General features: G+C 48.5%; 1 protein-coding gene across 1 annotated transcript in view; it reads right to left on the bottom strand.

Annotated features, from left to right (window-relative positions):
- The window catches only part of RPS6KB1 (ribosomal protein S6 kinase B1), a 58844-nt gene extending 41626 nt beyond the window's left edge, over positions 1 to 17218 (bottom strand). The window contains exons 1-2 of the mRNA XM_040424669.1: positions 16971 to 17218; positions 8237 to 8283 (exon numbers count right to left, since the gene is read on the bottom strand). Of these exons, the coding sequence (XP_040280603.1) occupies positions 8237 to 8283; positions 16971 to 17102 (179 nt within the window). The 5' untranslated portion in view covers positions 17103 to 17218. The remainder of the gene's footprint in view (positions 1 to 8236; positions 8284 to 16970) is intronic.
- Positions 17219 to 17444: the final 226 nt, after the last annotated feature.

Here is a 17444-nt window from a genome sequence, read left to right as displayed (position 1 = left end):
GTGAGCAGCAAGCGTTTTAGTAGACACAAAAGTGGGATGGTTACGCTGATAATAGCTGCATCGCCGCTCACCATCTGTTTGATTCCTCAAAGTTGCGTAAAACCTCACAGAGGTCAGACATCCATGCCCACTCATCGCTTGTGAAGAGAGGCAGCTGACTGTAAAGGCGACGGCCATGTTGCAGCTGGTATTCCACTACTGCCCTCTGCTGCTCACAAAGCATGTGGAATTCCAGCGCGTGCTCACGTCGCACAACAGTCGGTGAGCTGGCAATTGCAAGTGCTGCTGCAGCATTGCCAGACCGGCGGCAGCTGTAGATGACTTTCAGAAATGGGCACACACGCGGCGCACCTTCACCAGTAGCTCAGGCAAATTGGGGTAGGTTTTGAGAAACCGGTTAACCACCAAGTTGAACACGTGGAATAGGCATGGTATATGTGTGTGAGCTTGCTGAGCTCCAAAGCCGCCACCAAGTTACAGCCATTATCAGCCACAACCATGCCTGGTTGTAGATTGAGTGGCGAGAGCCACAGCTCAGTCTGGTCCCTTATACCCTGCCATAGCTCTGCGGCGGTGTGCTGTTTGTCACCTAAGCAAATTAGTTTTAGCACAGCCTGTTGCCGCTACAAGATGAGAATTCAGAGGAGGTGGAGGAGAAGGGTGGGTTGCAGCCACTAATGTAGGTAGTGGCAGAAATCCTATTGGAATTAGGGCCTGCAATCCTTGGAGTCAGTAGCGTCTGTGCCATCCTAGGGTACGACTCCCTCCCGGCCTCCACAAAGTTCACCCAGTGTGCCGTCAGGGAAATGTAGCGTCCCCGGCCAAAAGCACTTGTCCATGTGTCAGTCATTAAGTGGACCTTCACAATAACTGCATTGGTCAGGGCAAGGGTGATGTTACGGGACACATGCTGGTGTAAGGCGGGAACGGCAGACCGGGAAAAACACTGGCGGCTAGGGACTGAGTAACGAGAAACGGCCGCTGTCCTCAGGCTGCGTAAAGTCTCAGTGTCCACAAGCCTAAATGGCAACATTTCCAGGGCCAGCAATTTGGAAAGGTGCGCATTTAGTGCTATGGCCTGCAGGTGGGTGGCTGGGCATTTGCGCTTTTGTTAAAAAGGCATGGGGTATGGATATCTGTACGCTGCGCTGAGACACAGAAGTGGATGTGGTAGATGATGGTGCTTGTGAAAGTCCAGGTGCATGGCGGGAGGCATCCGGGCCTGCGTCTTGGACAGGGGATTGGCCAGCACGTAACACAGGAAAAAAGAGGCAGCAGTGGTGTGACCCGCAGACACTGATTGTGGACCCAGGCGTTTGGCCCACCTATTACAGTGCTTTGATGCCATGTGGCGGATCAAGCTGGTGGTGGTGGTGAGGTTGCTAGTGTTCATGCCCCTGCTCATTTTGGTACGGCACAGGTTGCAAATGACAATTCTTTTATCATCCGCACTTTCCTCAAAAAAGCGCCAGACTGCGGAACACCTACCCCTTGGCAAGGGAGATTGCTGCAAGGGGGTGCTCCGAGGAACAGTTGTGGGCCTGTTTGGTGTGGCCCGCCTTCTCCCTTTTGCCACCCCACTGCCTCTTCCAGCCTGTTGCGGTCCTACGGATCCTTCCTTCTCTGTACTGCTGTCCTGCCACCTTCCCAGGTTGGGTCAGTGATTTCATCGTCCACCACCTCCTCTTCCTCACTCTGCTCATCCTCCTGACTTGTTGACCTAACAACAACCTCAGCTATTGACAACTGTGTATACTTCCTCATCATGAACCTCTTGAGACACTAATTGCAGTTGACTTATTGGCAACTGTGTCTTATCATGATCCACCTCGTGAAACACTAATTGCCGTTCCCCACCATCATCTTTTTCCGACTGTGGATGTTCAAGAGTTTGGGAATCAGTGCACAAGATCTCTTCATGTCCCTCTTCAAGCGGGCTTGGCGAGAGGCCCAAATCAAGGAATGGCGATGAAAACAGCTCCTCGGAAGATCAGAGTGTGGGATCACTTGGTTGCCAAGACTCTCCATGGTGGGAGGAAGGAGAATTAGGGTGAGGATTCTGTTGACCAGACTCTTGGCTACTGAGACTGGACTTTGTGGAAGACAGGGTGGTGCTTAACCGACTAGAAGCATCTGCTGCAATCCAACCGACCACCTGGTCGCACTGGTGTGACTTCAAGAGTGGTGTCCTGCGCTGCCCTGCAAACTGGTACATGAAGCTAGGTATCGTGGATGAGTGTGTTTCTTGGTCTCTGGCAGCAGGCACAGTTTCACCGCGCTCAGCGCCACTGCTCGCCTTGAGCATATTAAATGGTATATATGCTTGCAAGTATGTCACACTTACAGTAGCGCAGGTTTTGTAAGTGTACTCGCAAATGTTACACAGGAGATGTAGCGCAGGTAGGGTTGGGGCGATATCAAAAATATTTCCACGATAACGATATTAAGACATTTATCGTGATAACGATATATATCGCGATAATTTTTTTTATTTTTATCAAATCTTTATTGATTTTCAATAAGATTTTATACAAACACCCCGAAAAAGGGGAAAACATAAACCCTCCCTCCCACAACCTGAGTCTCGGGTCCGCGGTTGTAAGAAAGTCCATAGGAGAGGCATCGATGATGGCTTCATGTTACTCCAAGAACATAGTCCCAGAAGATCTTCAGGATAGGCCATTACTCGACTTCCCGTTGGCTCTTCATTTTACATGCAAATCCAGCATCCACGCCAACAATCACCCCGTCGTACTCACAGAAGATCATGCGATACCTTTCCATCACCATTCAAAGCAACAAGTCTACTACATTACACCACAACATTATAATGTGATATCCAAAGTGACCATATTTTTTCGAATTTCTTATTACTTCCTCGTTTTTGGTATACATAACTCTCCAGTCTCACTAACATATGAATCTTATCCACTAAATTCTGGATAGCCGGGGGGACAGAGGCAATCCAGTTATACACAATTAACTTCCTTGCCTGGTAAAGGATTCTTGTGATCGCTATTCTAAGCTCAGGGGTAGCAGGTATCAGTTTGGAATACCCCAAAATACAGACTATAGGAGTTAGATCAATAGTTATATCAAACACATTACATATTAAGCTCCCCACATCTGACCAATATCTTCGCAGCCTTGGGCACTTCCACATCAAGTGAATTAAATCGGCATTATGCGCGCCACATCTAGGGCAAGTATCATCCGTCCTATACCCCATTTTGTGTAAGAGGACTGGAGTTCTGTACACTATGTAGTAATAGCAATTGTGAGACTCTGTGGGCCTCACTTACCGCTACCACCGGGAAGTCTTCTAATACCTCCTCCCATTGCTCCACTGTTAGATCAGTGACATCATGTTGCCATTTGGAATATAACTGCAGCGGGTGGGCCTTGTGTAACGCCTCCATTAGGCTCAGATAGAATGAGGAGATCACCCCTCTTGCATCCCCCTGGGAGGTAATATGAGTAATAATCGAATGCGAAATCAGCAGGGACTATTTTCTCCTTACAGTCTTGTATTTGTATAGCATGCCGTACCTGAAGGTAGACATCAAATAACGTCTTAGGCAGACCAAACTCCTGCTGTAACATATTAAAGGATTTAAGACAATTATTCTCATATAGTTGACACATTCGATTAAGACCATAGACGTCCCATACTTTCACATTGGTTACCGTATTTCGCTCCTTGTACAGGTAATTAGGCCAGATCGGGGTAAGTTGTGTGTACCCTTGGATTCCTACAATCTCTTTAGCTTTCCACCATACTGCGTGTATGGTGCGTAGGATACCGTATTGCCTACCCTTGTCATAGAAAACTCCGCCCTCCAAAGCTGCCATTACGTTTTTAGCATGGATAAGCTGCTGCACAACTCGCCCAGCAGTGCCCAACCCATCTATTTCTCCCCATCCTCAAAGATGCTGTAATTGGGCCCGCTATATAATACATCCGTGGGTCGGGGACACTCAACCCCCCCCCACGCGACCTTCTAGAGCAGTAGTACGTTCCGCCAACCGTTTTAAATCATGGCGCACTATAGACACGTCCTCTTTAATAGTACCCACTTGCATTGTGAGAGCGGTTAAGGACTTACTGCATTTAGTGATGGCCCGCAGGACATCCTTAAGAGTAGGTTCTTCTGGCTCTGGGTCTGCATCCATCTCAGTTCTGTCTTTATAACTTAGCAAGGATTCACTTGTGTCAGAGACATGCCTGGCTGCAGTGCCTTCAGCAGAATCTTCTTCCCCTGAATCAGTGGGAGGATGTTGCCTGTTGCCACCGCTATTCTTTGCTGGGGTTGAGGTTGCATTACGGGCATACTTGCCCAGCTTAGCTGCGTCTTCCCGCTGAACCTCCCCAGCGCGCTCTCGGCGCCTCAGATCCGGCGCCATCTTGGATATCCCTGTCGGCGCTTTTGGCTCCTCTCCGGCCGGTCATTTCTCTTCCTGCTGCAATATCACAAGTACCGGAGGACTCGGGGCACCGTTAGGCAGACTTTGGGGATCCAAATATAGTAGTTGGGGTGGTTTTTCAGGATAACCTGCCGAGGAGGTGCGGGAGCTCACCGGACCTGCGGCTGCTCACATGCTCGGCTAGCCACGCCCCCCCCCCTCCCCCCCCCCATATCGCAATAATGGGAGTGCTGGAGATAGTAGCGATCAGCCATCTTCACCGATCTCACGGTACATCCTAGTGGAAAGCCCTGATAAGTGGGTTGTTCAGAGTGTGCCCATCATAGGTGCACATTGTCAGGAAGGGCACCTTGGCATCATAAAGATGCCTTTCAGTCAAATAAAACATTGGGGGTCATTTACTAAAGACTAGCGCTTCCCATATGGGTCTTAGCCTCTACATACTACAGCCATATTACCGCAGCCCCCAGAGCGCAGCGACTGTTCTCAGTCCCAACCTCTCTGTGCAGCAGCCCCCAGAGCGCAGCGACCGTTATCCAGCACCGGTCTCCTGGCTCTGGTGGTTTACAGCCACTAGATGCTATTTTCTGGGACCTAAACCCCCGTGACTAGGGTTGTCACAATACTTCAGTTAATGATATAGGACTCAGTTAGTTAGTTCAAGAACTGTATTGATATAATGATAACATAACATAAGTAACATAACACTCCCACAATAATCTACAACTTGGGTAGGGAATCCAGTGCCGTTGTAGAGGCTATTGGAAAATAAAAATTACCGGTAAGAGTAAACGTCTCTTTTCCCCAGCGCCTCCACAACGGCACTCCAGGAGGATTAATAGAGAAATAAACTTTAGGGTGGGACTACTGCAGATAAGACTTTTCTGCCATATGATAACTCATAATTTTGGAGTACATCTAATTTATAATGTTTAAAGAAAGTACTTGGATTCTTCCATGTAGCTGCTCTGCATATTTGTTCTATTGAGGGAGAGGCGTTTTCCGCCCATGAGGCAGACAGTACTGGTAGAGTGTGCTTTGATTCCTTTAGGAGGGGTCAAGCTCCTCTGCAGGTAGCAGAACTCAATGGTGTTTCGGATCCATCTGGATATAGTGCTCTTGCAGACTTGAGACTTCCAGGTAAGTTAGTAGACATCTTCTGACATCCAGATTATGGTATTTTCTCTCTAAGTCAGAGACTGGATCTTCACAAAAGGATGGAAGAGACACCTCCTGTTGGCGATGGAATTTTGAGGCCACCTTGGGTAGAAACATTGGGGTGTGTCTAAGAATAATACGGTCTTCTAATACTGTGAGATAGGGTGCTTTACAGGAAAAGGCCCGAATCTCACCTACCCTTTTGGCTGATGTTATCACCAGTAGAAAGGCAGTTTTTATGGTCAGAAGCTTAAGTGAGATCTCCTCTAAGGGCTCAAAGGGTGCTTCCACCTCTAATACTACATTCAGGTCCCAAGGAGGAATGGTAGAATGAATAAATGGGCATTTCCTGAATGCTCCTTTATGAATCTCTTTATTAATGGTAAGTCTGCCAGTTTCACATCAAGGAAGCTACTTAATGCTGAGACTTGCACCTTTATGGTGTTGGGTTTGAGACCTTTGTCAAGGCCTGCCTGCAAGAAATACAGTATGAGTGGAATATACGTTCTTCTGTAGATCCGTGAGGTAGAGACCTTTTTACTACATAGTAGGGTGGATATTACGGATTCTGAAAGGCCTCTTTGTTGTAAGTGGACCCCATGATAGAATTTCGATCCTGAAGGAAACCCTTTCTTTTTGTCTGACACCTTCTTTAAATGTCCTCAAGGACTGACCCGAACAGCTTATCCCCCTCACACGGAATGGCGCAAAGCCTACTCTTTGAGCTGGCGTCACCGGACCAAGATCTAAGCCATATAGCTCTTCTTGTGGAATTGGAGAGGGCTACGGATCTAGCCGAGAGCTTCACCAGATCTGCAGATGCATCTGACAAGAAATTACAGGCCTGTTTTAGGGTAGGTATTTAGACCAGGATCTCTTCCCTTGGAGTCCCTACTGCCAGGTGTTCTTCTAATTGATTTAGCCATACTGACAGGGATCTTGATGTGCATGTAGCTGCTATACTAGGCCTAAGCATGGCTGTTTGTGTCTCCCATGGGCGTTTTATTAGCCCCTCACATTTCTTATCCATGGGGTCTTTTAACAGGCCCATGTCCTCAAAGGGAAGAGACTTCTTTTTAGATATTCTGGCGACAGGCGCATCAATTTTAGGCGTCTTGTCCCACAGAACTGAATCCGCCGATATTAAATTCTTTTTCTCTGGATCTTTCCATTCTTTTTTAATCAATGTTTTAATATTGCTATGGACGGGAAAAACTTTCCTTTTCTTCTCCCCCAGCCCCTGGAACATTCTGTCCTGCACGGACTGAGGCTCCTTAGTCTCTTCAATTTTCATTGTGGCCCTAATGGTCCTTAACAGCCTTTCGGTCTCTTCTGGGCTACAAAGGGGTCTCCCTGATGCCTCATCAGAGGATTCAGATTCCTCAAGGGTTCCGCTGATGGTCTGACACCTGAGATCTTTGCGAGGTGGAGGGCTGAGGAGAACACGGAGGGAGTCTAGTATCAATTGCTGATTTCACCTCCTCTTTAATCATATCACGGATTGAATCTAGAAGAGAGGGTGATTCCTCCGCCACTATTTTGTCCGTACACTTAGGACACAGTGAGTTTTTGGATTTAGAGGGTAGGGATTTCTTGCACATTGCACATCTTTTCTTAGATAAAGATTCCCCAGATCTTCTGGTGCTGGTGTCCTTGCCCTGAAAGATAATATTTAAATCCTTTTTAAAGCTTTGTAATAGGGCTACTCTATACACCAGCACCACACCAGTGAGGGAATAGCAGTGTGCTCTCTCCCCTCCCCCCCAAACAGGGTCAAACAATATACGGGAAGGAGGCTTACCGGGCTCTGGGCGGCAGGATCCACAGGCTTACGGGCCTCAGGAGCTTCCACAGGAGTCGACATCTCACAAAAGTGAAGCAGGACGCCGAATTCCGCACTCTCAGCCCTATATCCGCCAGTCCTCTGACGTCACCCGCCACCGGAAGTGACGCCGAGGACTGGCAACTTTAACTTCCGCCTGTGTGCGCGCGATCCCTCGTTCCTGCCGCAAGACAGGGAATGGAAGCCCGGGGCCGCCTTCTCAGAAGGACTTATGCCTAAAGGAACAGGATAGGACTGTCAACCACCGACCTCTGCACGGCCCTCCCGGATGGGGCAAGTTCTCCAGGTCGTGCGAGATGAACCTCCGCCGTAGCAGGAGCGGCTTCCACGCGATCCCGAGGACAGGAAACAACAAACTTAAGCAGGTAAGGGGAGGGGGCCTTTTAAACTTGAGCTTCTACGTTGTTTCCTGTCCTGTGGAGGCGGGGACACCCTCCTGGAGTGCCGTTGTGGAGGCGCCGGGGAAAAATATATATTGCAGCCAGATAAAACCATAGTTTTTAAAAGGACTTTTGGGTCTCTAACACCTTTCAACACTAAACAATTCCTGTCCCTACACTATCTGTCTCTTCTGCTGCAGCTCACCCTGACTAAGACTGAGCCGAACCACATGTCATCGGGTGCTAAATAGCACCCAATGACGCATTCCGGCCAGCCAATCACTATAATGCCAGTAACCAACATGGCTCCAGCATTACAGTGAGGGCCAGTACTTCCCTGCACATTTATGGGTTGAAGAAATCACATTAAGAACAAGCAAGCCAGAATAAAGTAATTTTAGACTACTTTCAGATTCAGTGCCAGACTTACATCTCATAAGGCATGCCACCATGGTCCATGAATTCATTTATGTTGCTCTGTAAAAGAAAAGGTACAATCAATGCATCATCATCTACAATTCACGTTCTGTGCCAGGTTTCAGCGTTGCTGGATGGAGGAGCTGCCCGCTGCTGAGTGAGCCATTCTGTAATTGCAGGTTTTAAATTCAGTGGTATGAGGTAAATGTAGCATTAGGCCAAATGCATACAAATAGTATTTTCAACCACAATATGAAACAGTACTGCAGCATGTGATTGTGAATATCTGCCATGCACTGGCACATGTGGCATTTTTTAGAATCGGAATATGGATACAGAAAAATTGAAAAAAAAAAAAAAAAGTCAGTATGCAGATCTCCAGGAGAATACATAACCACCATATCTGGAATCTGCATTAGGGCTCCAGGCTAGACAAAACTCATGTCAGCCGAGCTCTGGAGAGTCCTCCTGGCTCTCAATGCCCCTACACCCCATTGAGTGACATCTTTTTTCCTATTGAAATGGTTAACTTCACACGTGTATTCAGCGTGAAATATGTAACTGTACTTACTGGCTTGAAAACTGCTCTTTTGACACAAACTGTCGGCATTATAATGATTTATAATGCTGCGTGTTCCTGCCCGACCTCAGCTCTACTGAACTATGCTCACATAATGCCATCAGTACAATTCAGTACAGCCGAGGTCAGGCAGGAGCACACATTATATATCATTCTAATGTTTTCAGTTCATGTCACAGGGGCACTGTTCAGCCTGGAAAATTTTAGTGGGATAACCCCTTTAACTTTAAAGGTCCACTAAGTTTTCAGAAAAGTTTTGAGAGGCGATACAGACATCAAAGTTTTGATTGTGGCGGTCTGAATGTTGATACCCTCACAGATAGCTAGAAAGAGGAGACTGGGTGCCATAAAGTGTTTTCTCATCTTGTTCAGCAAATAGCCAACTTGCAAGCATCTCTTTTTAACCAGTTTGTCTGTATGAACAATAAATTACTGTAGACCTGACAAGCCAGTTAGGCCACTCTCCTAAAGCCAAGTTTTCTTTAGTGTTCAGCTACATAGCTATCTTGGTTGCGCGATTGCGCCCAATGATCGCAGTATAGCAGTACTAGCATAGAAATAAATGGGGTTGCAGTGTGACTTGCATATGGGCTGTGCCCTTGACCCCAGACCTGCAAAAAATCCAGGTGTGTTAGGGACGTGGTAAGCATGCTGCAACCCCATTCATTTCTATGCTAGCACCGCTACACTGAGATCTTACTGCGATCCCTGGGAGAGTACGCTGTCACACGAGATGGCCACGTAGCCAAACCCTTAGCGGCCAAGTAAGAAGAACCCAGACACATCACCAGTAAAGAACCCAAAAAGTTAGTTGCCAGCAGTAAATTTTAGGGGGTCTCCACTTTACAGGCTGCATGATGTTTATGAACCAACCAACAAAGAAGAACCAATAACCCCATAGAAAATGAGAGAACACACATATAAAATATATATGTAGTTTATTAAGACACAATACAATTAATATGACACGAAGGCACAAGGTAAAGGACAGTGGGACGCCCCGTGTAACGGGACCGTAGACAACCACCCTCACATATACCCGACTAACACAGAAAAAAGGTCAAACACTGGGTGTAAAACCGCATGGGGATGGGAGAACTGTAAATTCGCCCAAAATGACATATAAACATATATGTGTTGCATACATGTAAGGATCGATAAGTAGGGGTGCACCGAAATTTCGGCAGCCGAAAATATCGGCCGAAAATGCACCTAATCCACTTCGGCCGATATTGTTACATATCGGCCGAAAATATGGGGTGTGGGATTTGTCACCCACCATCTGCGGGCGGGCGGTTTACTTTGTCACTGCATCTTTATTTTACCTTACAATCGTGAGGCTCTAGTAACTAACAACTCTGCAGGCAGAGCGGAGGCCGGCGTAACGTCACTTACTCACGTGACGCGCCTGCTCCGCCTCCTTCATTCATAAAGTGGGCGGAGCAGGTGCGTCACGTGAGTAAGTGACGTTACGCCGCCCTCCGCTCTGCCTGCAGAGTTGTTACCGGAGCGTCACGATTGTAAGGTAAAATAAAGATGCAGTGAGTGATGCTGTGAGCAGCAGGGCCGGGGCTGTTATGGGTAGGGGGATCGGTCTATGGCACTGCTATGGGGAGGGGGGATCTGTGCACTGTTATGGGGAAAGGGATCTGTGCACTGTTATGGGAAAAGGGATCTGTGCACTGTTATGGGAAAAGGGATCTGTGCACTGTTATGGGGAAAGGGATCTGTGCACTGTTATGGGGAAAGGGATCTGTGCACTGTTATGGGGAAAGGGATCTGTGCACTGTTATGGGGAAAGGGATCTGTGCACTGTTATGGGGAAAGGGATCTGTGCACTGTTATGGGGAAAGGGATCTGTGCACTGTTATGGGGAAAGGGATCTGTGCACTGTTATGGGGAAAGGGATCTGTGCACTGTTATGGGGAAAGGGATCTGTGCACTGTTATGGGGAAAGGGATCTGTGCACTGTTATGGGGAAAGGGATCTGTGCACTGTTATGGGGAAAGGGATCTGTGCACTGTTATGGGGAAAGGGATCTGTGCACTGTTATGGGGAAAGGGATCTGTGCACTGTTATGGGGAAAGGGATCTGTGCACTGTTATGGGGAAAGGGATCTGTGCACTGTTATGGGAAAAGGGATCTGTGCACTGTTATGGGAAAAGGGATCTGTGCACTGTTATGCCCATAACAGTGCACATATCCCCTTTCCATAACAGTGCACAGATCCCCCTCTCCATAACAGCGCCACCCACAGATCCCCCTCTCCATAACAGCGCCACCCACAGATCCCCCTCTCCATAACAGCGCCACCCACAGATCCCCCTCTCCATAACAGCGCCACCCACAGATCCCCCTCTCCATAACAGCGCCACCCACAGATTACCCTCTCCATAACAGCGCCACCCACAGATCCCCCTCTCCATAACAGCGCCACCCACAGATCCCCCTCTCCATAACAGCGCCACCCACAGATCCCCCTCTCCATAACAGCGCCACCCACAGATCCCCCTCTCCATAACAGCGCCACCCACAGATCCCCCTCTCCATAACAGCGCCACCCACAGATCCCCCTCTCCATAACAGCGCCACCCACAGATCCCCCTCTCCATAACAGCGCCACCCACAGATCCCCCTCTCCATAACAGCGCCACCCACAGATCCCCCTCTCCATAACAGCGCCACCCACAGATCCCCCTCTCCATAACAGCGCCACCCACAGATCCCCCTCTCCATAACAGCGCCACCCACAGATCCCCCTCTCCATAACAGCGCCACCCACAGATCCCCCTCTCCATAACAGCGCCACCCACAGATCCCCCTCTCCATAACAGCGCCACCCACAGATCCCCCTCTCCATAACAGCGCCACCCACAGATCCCCCTCTCCATAACAGCGCCACCCACAGATCCCCCTCTCCATAACAGCGCCACCCACAGATCCCCCTCTCCATAACAGCGCCACCCACAGATCCCCCTCTCCATAACAGCGCCACCCACAGATCCCCCTCTCCATAACAGCGCCACCCACAGATCCCCCTCTCCATAACAGCGCCACCCACAGATCCCCCTCTCCATAACAGCGCCACCCACAGATGAATTTCATTCATGAAAAAGAATTATTAATAAAATCATTAAAAAAAAAGTATTTTAAAAGTATTTGGGCAAAAAGGCAGTTTCGGTTTCGGTTTTCGGTCAAGGGCATCCTGAATTTTCGGTTTCGGACCAGAATTTTCATTTCGGTGCACCCCTATCGATAAGGTCACACATAGCAGACTTGCCCACCACTGGTAACATAAATGGCCATCACGTGAATACGGACAGCCCAAATCACTAGGTTAGGGCGAAGCAAGAGTGCTATGTGCAAGCAGTAACACTAGAATAACAAACTAGCCATGTATGAAACAAGACATAAGTTACCCATGATGTGCGGGAGCCCAAGGTGTATGACCAGAACTGCACCTCGACGCGCGTTTCGCCGAGAAAGGCTTTGCATGATTTTTATGACCAGTCATGACATACGTGACAGAGCATGACTTATTTATGGGTCAGGTTTTCGTTTTTTTATTTTATTGGACTAGATAGAAGAGCAACAATGAAATGCAATGGAAACCTAATAAAAAAGAGAACTGAAAACTGAAGTAAGGCCTAGCGGACGACATACCACTTTTCAGTAAATGTTCAAAAAGGCAATAAGTGAAGAGCTACTTTACCAATGTGATAACTACGTATGGATTAACTGCATTGGCAGCTGGCCTCATGTTACAGACAAGGTAAAAACACTGTTCACACACGCAGGCTGCATTTTCAGCTGCAGTTTTTGTAAGACTAGGGTCACATCTGCGCTAAGAATTCCAATTTTCGGTTCCGTCATAGGAGCAGAAAAAGAGAATTCAGCACTGCGATGGATCAGTAACATGACGGAAAACGGACTCCACTTAAAAGAGTTGTGCGGCGGGGTTGGCAAATCCCCTTCCCCACAACTTAATCGTACCTGTAAGGGTGCATTCACACAACCATATGTACATTGCAGTACGCCAAAAATACAGATGACGTCTGTGATGCATGCGTTTTTTTGTGGATCCATTGCAACAATGCCTGTCCTTGTCTGCAAACTGAAGAATAGGACATGTTCAATATTTTTTTGCAGGGCTACTGAATGGACATACGGATGCGTACAGCACACAGCGTGCTGTCTGCATTTATTGCGGACCCTTTAAAACGAATAGGTCCGCATCCAATCCGCAAAGAATTCAGACTGGATGCAGAACAAAAATTCAGTCTTGTGAAAGAGGCCTAAAGGAAGGATTACTTACCTACTCCTTCAGGCCTGAGATGCTCTGCTGGGCTCCCTCGCTGTAGACATCTGGCTTGACATCGCAGCAGTCAATCACTGGCCATGGCCATGGCTCCCCTTACACCATGACAAATGGTTATATGATGCTGTGGAGGTGTCAAACCAGATGTTTACAGTGAGGGACCGCAGCGGAGCGTCGCAGGCCTGGAGGAGGATGAGCGGGGAGCAGGTAAGTAATCTTCCCTTTACAGGTCCGCTAAAGTGGGGGGTTTGCCAAACCTACCCCCTGCATTCTTGTACAACGCCTTTAAGGTCCTATTACATGGACCGATAATTGGGCCAGTTGTCAGGGATATGTATTTGCAGAAAGGCTCAATCTTGAAAACTGGCCCATGTAAGGGCAAGTTCACAAACAGTTTTTTGGCACTGACTCTGGAGCGTTTCTGCCATCAAGCTTCTTATTCATTTCAATACGAAGTAGCACTTTCTTTTGTTTCACCACATGGAAAAAAGAAGTTTGTCCTATTTTGGGACTAAGGCTACTTTCACACTAGCGTTCGGAGCGGATCCGTCCGATGTTTCATCAGACGGATCCGCTCCGATAATGCAGACGTTTGCATCCGTTCAGAACGGATCCGTCTGCATTATAACTTAGAAAATTTTCTAAGTCAGAAAGTAGCCTGAGCGGATCCGTCCAGACTTTACATTGAAAGTCAATGGGGAACGGATCCGCTTGAAGATTGAGCCATATAGTGTCATCTTCAAGCGGATCCGTCCCCATTGACTTCCATTATAAGTCTGGACGGATCCGCTCGCCTCCGCGCGGCCAGGCGGACACCCGAACGCTGCAAGCAGCGTTCAGGTGTCCGCTGGCGGAGCGGAGGCTGAGCGCTGGCAGGCGGATGCATTCTCAGTGGATCCGCCTCCACTGAGAATGCATTAGGGCCAGACGGATGCGTTCAGGGGCCGCTCGTGAGCCCCTTCAAACGGAGCTCACGAGCGGACACCCGAACGCTAGTGTGAAAGTAGCCTAAATCAGCGCTAAATCTCCCACGGAAATGAATAGGAAGCATTAATTTCCGTGCCAAAACCCTTGAGCTGAAAATGCAGCTTTATATTTCAGTGAAAATCCATTGGTTAAAAAGACGCATCAAAAAACACTTTTTTTTTTTAAGTGTGTTTTACAAAATCGGTCGTGTGAACTGGCCCAGGCCAGCGATCATCCGATGAATGAGCAAATGCTTGTTAATCAGGCGATTGTCTTTCTGCTGCCCAGATACAGTGATTCCCTATGGAGATGAGGGACTGCAGCAGCGATTACTCGTCCCTATACTGAGGAGGGGATTGCCGCATGTAAATGCAGTCCTCACCTCCTCTGACAGCAAATAACGATCAGGAATAAAGAGTGCATTCCCGATAATTACCTGTGACAAAGTCCCTTATAAAAGGACCCTTACAATAGGTTTGCTGATTGTGTCTAAAGGTGGATTTACATGACCTGACTTTAGGGCAGATTATCGGGAACGACCGTACCTGCAAATGCTCACTCCTGACAATCTGCCTGTCTAAATGTGCCACTGATCACCCGTTGAATAATCGAAACGCTCGTTCATCGGGTGATCATGTTGGTCAGGTAGGGACATCAATCATTGCTTCTGAGCAGCAGATTGTGCTGTCTAAAAAGTGATCTGCTGCCCAGAAGCCATGATTCTGTATGGGGACAAGGAATCGCAATAGTAATCTCTCATCCTAGTACTGTGAAGGAGATCTCTGCATGTAAATGTCTCCTTCATCGACTGTCGGGTAGCGACGCTGCCTTCCCAACAATCAGCTGTCATTCTGGGACGTGTAAACCGGCCTTAATGTTTCACCAGAATAAATAGCACAACATGCTGCACTGTTTTATACCACAAATTAGATGGGATCTGCACTGGACGATCCTAAATGAGCCCCCGATGAGGATGGGACAGTAGCCTAATCATTGGTAAACATGAGCTTTACCCCAAAAACTCCTACTAAAAATGTTCAAAAACCTGCATGTGTGAACAGACTGTCTACAATCCGCAACGTACCACATCTCTCAAATTCTCTTGCTAGGAGCTGAATGAAAAGAGGTCAATAAAGAAACTACCGTAAGGTCCTGGCAACCCTACAACTTCAGACTAGCACCGTAGGACTAGAACTAGCCGCACAGGTACATCAGGTCACAGCTGCAGTGGTACAGATGCATGACAGCGGCACTACGCAGGAGTCTGCACGCATTTCAAGAATGGACTTAAAATTGCTCAATGTTGGATGGCACATAGCTGGTGAATGCCAACATCACATGAGCAAGGTGCCGAGATAGTCCAAAACATTGTCTCCTACTAGATAGCCAGAGAGAAGGGCAGCTCACAGCACGGCCTGACCATCTACTAGGAGGCACAGGTGTCAATACTAGAATTCTACTGCAACGTGTGGGACCTTTCCAAGTAATAACATACGTCTGTGAGGGATTCTAGAAGCCGGACCCCCAGTCATCAGCTTAGGCTACTTTCACACTAGCGGCACGGACCTCTGGCAGGCAGTTCCGTCGGGTGAACAACCTGTTGGATCCGTCCTGCCGCTAGTGACCGTGTGCCCCCGGACTACCTTTCCGTCCCCATTGACTATAATGGGGGCGGGGCGGAATTCGGGCAGAGGCACGGCAGCGCACGGCGAGAGGCTGCCTGAATAAATGTCAGACATGTCGTAGTTTTAGGGTACTTTCACACTAGCGTTTTTCTTTTCCGGCGCCGAGTTCCGTCCTAGGGGCTCAATACCGGAAAAGAACTGATAAGTTTTATCCCCATGCATTCTGAATGGAGAGCAATCCGTTCAGGATGCATCAGGATGTCTTCAGTTCAGTCTTTGACTGTTCAGGACGGAGATAATACCTCAGCATGCTACGGTTTTATCTCCGGCCCTAAAAACTGAACACTTGCCTGAATGACGGATTTTATTTTCCATAGGAATGTATTAATGCCGGATCTGGCATTCAAAATATCGGAATGCTGGATCCGTCCTTCCAGACCGAAAAAAAAGGTGAAAAAAATAAATGGATGACACCAGAAAGACAGATTCGGCATTTCAATGCATTTTTCTGACTGATCAGGATCCTGATCCGTCTAACAAATGCCATCAGTTTGCATATGTTTTGCAGGCAGTTCCGGCGACGGAACTAATTGCCGGATCACTCTGCCGCAAGTGTGAAAGTAGCCTTATTCTTGCAGCCTCTCGCTGTGCGCTGACGTGCCGCCGCCGGAACTCCACCCCGCCCCCATTATAGTCATTGGGGCCAGAGCGGCAGTCCAAGGGCACACGTTCACTAGCGGCAGGACGGATTCCGTCGGGTAAACAGCCTGTCGGATCCGCTCTGCCGCTAGTGTGAAAGTAGCCTAGTCTTATGGGAAAGTATAACTGTCAGCAGTAAATATAAAGCCATGGCTGTTATGTCATGTCAAGCAGCTTGTATTACTGGCCATGCAGTGATACCTTCCTCAGTACAGTAGCTAAGCAGGTGACAGCCCAGAGGACGTGGTGATAATAACCTCTGGTCTCCCAGAGACCTATTGGAACCTCTGATGGCCCACTGAAGCGAGTTATAACGCCCCAGTGAATCAATGCCCCTGCGACTACAAGACAACTTTCTGCCTTTTGATGCGAGTAAGTGCCTCGCTCCGTGCTCAGCGCCCCCTAGCGGCGCCCACACGTCAGGGCACAGGACTAACACCGCTCAATGCGAGCCGTTCTAGAACGTCGGGCGGCCAGCTGTGCAGTCCGGTGACGTCCGGGGCAGCAGTTAGGCCTCCAGTCCTTAGGGGCCTCCAAGTGCAGCGTAGCTTCTACTCACCCCGTCCTCCAATTCGTCGTCCGAAATAGCGTCTTCGGGCTGGTCCAGGTCTATATCAAACACGCCCGCCATGGCTTCGGACGTCCCCTGTTTCCCCGCACCGCGGTTCATTACCCCGTTCCCCCGCCTCATGGGCTCCAACACACGGCCGCCATCACCGGACGTAGTAGCGCAGCGGCGCCCCCGTACGACTCTACTTCCCAGGTTCGCTGCGTGCGCGTTCCCGCCAACACAAATGGGGAATAGGGTCAGGGACTGACGCATGCGCAGGGGCGACTGCTAGCAATTCGCTCGGTCACGGAAGGATGTATGTGCTGCCTGTAGCCGCAGTTACTGACAGACTTCGCTCTGAAGGATTCCGCCACAGCTGAATAATACCACAAATAAAGCTGTATTACTACTGGGTGCTGTGTTATTTGTACTTTTGCAATGCTGATATTATGTGTTTTTAGGCTTCATCAAAATGGCTCCTTA

This window comes from Bufo bufo, chromosome 3 (genome assembly GCF_905171765.1).
Source record: "Bufo bufo chromosome 3, aBufBuf1.1, whole genome shotgun sequence".
NCBI lineage: Eukaryota > Metazoa > Chordata > Amphibia > Anura > Bufonidae > Bufo > Bufo bufo.
Note: the sequence above shows the minus strand (reverse complement) of the source record. Positions and strands in the feature narration are given on the sequence as shown.